The following is a 5,000-nucleotide window of genomic DNA, read 5'->3' on the forward strand; positions in this document are numbered from 1 at the left end:
GTAAGTAAACAAACAAAGACATATATGTACATATATATGTATATATGTATATATATATACATATATACACACATATATATATATACACATATATACATACATATACACACATATATATATATATACACATACATACATATATATATATACACATATATATATATACACATATATATACACAAATATATATGTATATATATATATATATACATATACATATATGTATATATACATATACACAAACATATATACACACACATATACATACATATATATATATATATATATATGTATATATATATATATATATATATACACATACACATACACATACATATACACACATATATATATACATATAGACACACATACATATATATATATACACATATATACACACATACATATATATATATACATATATATATATAAACATATATATTCATATATACATATATATATATGTGTATATATATATATATGTATATGTATTATGACGGTATAGTGACTCAAATATGCGCATGCAAAAATAAAATCAAACCTCCCACCGGCAAATGAGCTGAGCAGCTGCAAAGTCCAGTGTTATGCTGACCTGACCCCGGACTCCAAAAGCACCGGGACCTCAAGTTCTCCTCCGCATGGCCACGGTTCAAAATACAGTTTTTTTTTTTTATCTGAAGAGAATACAACCTTGCCAAACATCCATCCTAGTCTCTAATTATACGGCCCCCTCTCTCCCCGCAGGTGTGGGCTACGGCATGATGGTGGTGTCCACCTACATCGGGATCTACTACAACGTGGTCATCTGCATCGCCTTCTACTACTTCTTCACCTCCATGACCAGCCTGCTGCCCTGGACGTACTGCAACAACCCCTGGAACACGCCCGACTGCAGCGGCGTGGTCAACCAGTTGAACGGCACGCTGGCCAACGTCACCCGCAGCGCTGCCGCCGAGGTCAGCGAGGTGGTCAACCGCACCAAGCGCACCAGCCCCAGCGAGGAATACTGGAAGTAAGAACCCCGCCCCTTTGCCACTTATGTCCTGTCGGGTCCTACACACATACCTGCCAACTCTGTTTTATGGTATTTCCGGATTTAATGTCTTTCATCAAATGTACCTCAACATATCTGCCGTTATTTAAGCCACACCCACCCGAATAAAAAAATAATTTGTTTTGATCAAATATCAACAACACCCGACTATAAGCCACACGTTGTGAAGTGAGTTATTTACACAGAAAAAAACATTTGCAAATGTGCAATTACATAACTTAGTTGTTTCAAGCATATAATAAGGCAGTAAAACGGGAGATTAAACAAAACAGACGCCACTAGCTTCCGGGAGCTAGCTCTCCAATCCGCTAAACTGACTCAATAAAATCCGCCGGTGAATTCACGAAAGTGAAACAGGACTAAATAAAAACAATTCTAATATATTTCCTCAAATGTACAGTCATTTCCAAGCTGTTGATCATGCCATTATTTAAGCCACACCCATTTTTTTTTTATTTTTGCACATATTAGCAATACCCGACTATAAGCCACAGATATACACGATGTGAAAAGAGTTATTTACACAGAAAAAAATGTGTAAATGTTTGTTTACACACCTTAGTTGTTTTAAACGGTGCCTGTAACAAGGCAGTAAAACGGCGAATTTAACAAAACAGAAGCCACCAGCTTCTGGAAGGTAGGTCTCAATAAATGCACAGTGACATTTTGGTGAATTTACGAAAGTAAAACAGTACTAAAGAAAAAAAAAAAGCTAATACATTTCGTCAAATGTACCGTCATTTCCGGGCTCTTGCTCATGCCGGTATTTAAGCCACACCCAAAAAAATTTATATTTTTGCATATATTAACAACACCCGACTATAAGCCACAGATATACTCGATGTAAAATGAGTTATTTACACAGAAAAAAATATGTAAATGTTTATTTACATACCTTAGTTGTTTCAAACGGTGCCTGTAACAAGGCCGTAAAACGGTCCATTAAATAAAACGGAAGCCACTAGCTTCCGGGAGCTAGCTCTCCAATTCGCTAGACGGACTCAAAAAAATCCGCCGGTGAATTCACGAAAGTGAAACAGGACTAAGGAAAAACAATTCTAATATATTTCGTCAAATGTACCGTCATTTCCAAGCTGTTGATCATGCCATTATTTAAGCCACACCCAATTTTTTTTAATTTTTGCACATATTAGCAACACCCGGCTATAAGCCACAGATATACACGATGTGAAAAGAGTTATTTACACAGAAAAAAATTTGTAAATGTTTGTTTACACACCTTAGTTGTTTTAAACGGTGCCTCTAACAAGGCAGTAAAACGGAAAAATTTAACAAAACAGAAGCCACCAGCTTCTGGAAGGTAGGACTCAAAAAATCCACAGTGACATTTTGGTGAATTTACAAAAGTATAACAGAACTAAAGAAAAACATTTCTAATATATTTCGTCAAATGTCCCACCATTTCTGGGATGTTGTTCACACTGGTATTTAAGCCACACCGTAAAAAATAATATTTTTACATATATCAGCAACACCCGACTATAAGCCACAGATATACATGTTGTAAAATGAGTTATTTACACAGAAAAAAATGTGTAAATATTTATTTACACACCTTAGTTGTTTTAAACGGTGCCTGTAACAAGGCAGTAAAACGGCGAATTTAACAAAACAGAAGCCACCAGCTTCTGGAAGGTAGGTCTCAATAGATGCACAGTGACGTTTTGGTGAATTTACGAAAGTATAACAGAACTAAAGAAAAACATTTCTAATATATTTCGTCAAATGTCCCGCCATTTTTGGGATGTTGTTCACACTGGTATTTAAGCCACACCGAAAAAAATAATATTTTTTACATATATCAGCAACACCCGACTATAAGCCACAGATATACACGATGTGAAAAGAGTTATTTACACAGAAAAAAATGTGTAAATGTTTATTTACATACCTTAGTTGTTTCAAACGATGCCTGTGACAAGGCAATAAAAGGGCCGATTAAACAAAACAGAAGCCCCTAGCTTCCATAAGCTAGCTCTCCAATCAGCTAAACAGACTCAATAAAATCCACATTGACGTTTTGGTGAATTTACGAAAGTAAAACAGTACTAAAGAAAAAAACAAGCTAATATATTTAGTCAAATGTACTGTCATTTCCGGGCTCTTGCTCATGCCGGTATTTAAGCCACACCCAAAAAAAAATGTATATTTTTGCATATATTAGCAACACCCGACTATAAGCCACAGATATACACGATGTAAAATGAGTTATTTACACAGAAAAAAATATGTAAATGTTTATTTACATACCTGAGTTGTTTCAAACTGTGCCTGTAACAAGGCAGTAAAACGGTCCATTAAACAAAACGGAAGCCACTAGCTTCCGGAAGCTAAACAGACTCAGTAAAATCCACAGTGACGTTTTGGTGAATTTATGAAAAGTAAAACAGAACTAAAGAATAAAAAAGCTGATATATTTTGTCCAATGTACCGTCATTTCCAAGCTGTTGATCACGCTGGGATTTAAGCCACACCCAAAAAATACATATTTTTACATATATCAGCAACACCCGACTATAAGACACAGTTGTGAAATTAGTTATTTACACAGAAAAAAATGTGTAAATATTTGTTTTCACAAACGGTGCCTGTAACAAGGCAGTAAAACGGAAACCACCAGCTTCTGGAAAGTAGGTCTCAATAAATCCACAGTGACGTTTTGGTGAATTTACGAAAGTAAAACAGTAATAAAGAAAAACAATTCTAATATATTTCATCAAATCTACCGTCATTCCCAAGCTGTTGATCATGCCGGTATTTAAGCCACACCCAAAAAATTTATATTTTGACATATATTAGCAACACCCGACTATAAGCCACAGATATACACAATGTGAAATGAGTTATCTAAACAGAAAAAAATGTGTAAATGTTTGTTTACATACCTTAGTTGTTTCAAACGGTGCCTGTAACAAGGCAGTAAAACGGCACATTAAACAAAACAGAAGCCACCCGCGTCCGGGAGGTAGGACTCAATAAATTCCAGCAAATGCCATACATGATCCGTGAAAATGTTTGTTTTTTCTCAGACATTACGTGTTGGACATCTCTGACGACATTGGCAACTTTGGGGAAGTGCGGCTCCCCATCCTGGGCTGCCTGGCCGTGTCCTGGGTGGTGGTCTTCCTCTGCCTCATCCGGGGCGTCAAGTCCTCTGGAAAGGTGGGTGGAGTGAACTATATTAGCCTACTATCAAAATGACTTTAAAAGTCTTATATAAGGGTTATAATGAAGACAACACATGATGTAAGTGTCTATATTAGCCTACTATCAAAGTGATTTTAAAAGTCTTATATAAGTGTTATAATGAAGGCAACACATGATGTAAGTATCCATATTAGCCTACTATCAAAATGACTTTAAAAGTCTTATATAAGTGTTATAATGAAGACACCACATGATGTGTCTATATTAGCCTACTATCAAAATGACTTTAAAAGTCTTATATAAGTGTTATAATGAAGACAACACATGATGTAAGTGTCTATATTAGCCTACTATCAAAATTACTTTAAAAGTCTTAAATAAGTGTTATGATGAAGACAACTCATGAAGTAAGTGTCTATATTAGCCTACTATCAAAATGACTTTAAAAGTCTTATATAAGTGTTATAATGAAGGCAACACATGATGTAAGTGTCTATATTAGCTATAATAGCCTATTATAGAAATGCCTAGAAATGTTGAAATGTAATTTTGCCTGATCTAAATGTAAATCTGCCTGATCAGCACTCTGACAAGTCAATTACATCAACAAAGCGCACAGTATAAAACGTTTGGTGGACACAATGGGACAAAGAAGGAGTGGAAGCAAACCGTGACACTACGGTGGGTTCAAGAACCACCAAAATTAGTGGGACAAAACGTTGTCGGCCAAACATACACAAACATGTTACACAGTTGGAAGAACGGGGAAGGTGGGTCC

The 5,000-nt window shown here is 35.7% G+C and overlaps 1 protein-coding gene and 1 long non-coding RNA gene across 5 annotated transcripts in view; one reads left to right on the forward strand and one right to left on the reverse strand.

The window, feature by feature from the left end:
• LOC133545696 (uncharacterized) overlaps nt 1-5,000 on the reverse strand; it is a 64,182-nt gene that overhangs the window by 57,125 nt on the left and 2,057 nt on the right. For 3 of the 4 annotated variants that reach the window (XR_009804919.1, XR_009804917.1, XR_009804918.1), the window contains one exon: nt 3,961-4,229. This is a non-coding gene — a long non-coding RNA (uncharacterized LOC133545696). The remainder of the gene's footprint in view (nt 1-3,960; nt 4,230-5,000) is intronic. The other variant, XR_009804920.1, reaches the window with a different exon arrangement.
• Nucleotides 1-5,000, forward strand: part of slc6a9 (solute carrier family 6 member 9) — an 81,170-nt gene that overhangs the window by 54,022 nt on the left and 22,148 nt on the right. Inside the window, 2 exon segments of the mRNA XM_061891503.1 lie at nt 745-1,012; nt 4,105-4,237. Coding sequence (XP_061747487.1) covers nt 745-1,012; nt 4,105-4,237 — 401 coding nt within the window.

This window comes from Nerophis ophidion, linkage group LG28 (genome assembly GCF_033978795.1).
Source record: "Nerophis ophidion isolate RoL-2023_Sa linkage group LG28, RoL_Noph_v1.0, whole genome shotgun sequence".
Lineage (NCBI taxonomy): Eukaryota > Metazoa > Chordata > Actinopteri > Syngnathiformes > Syngnathidae > Nerophis > Nerophis ophidion.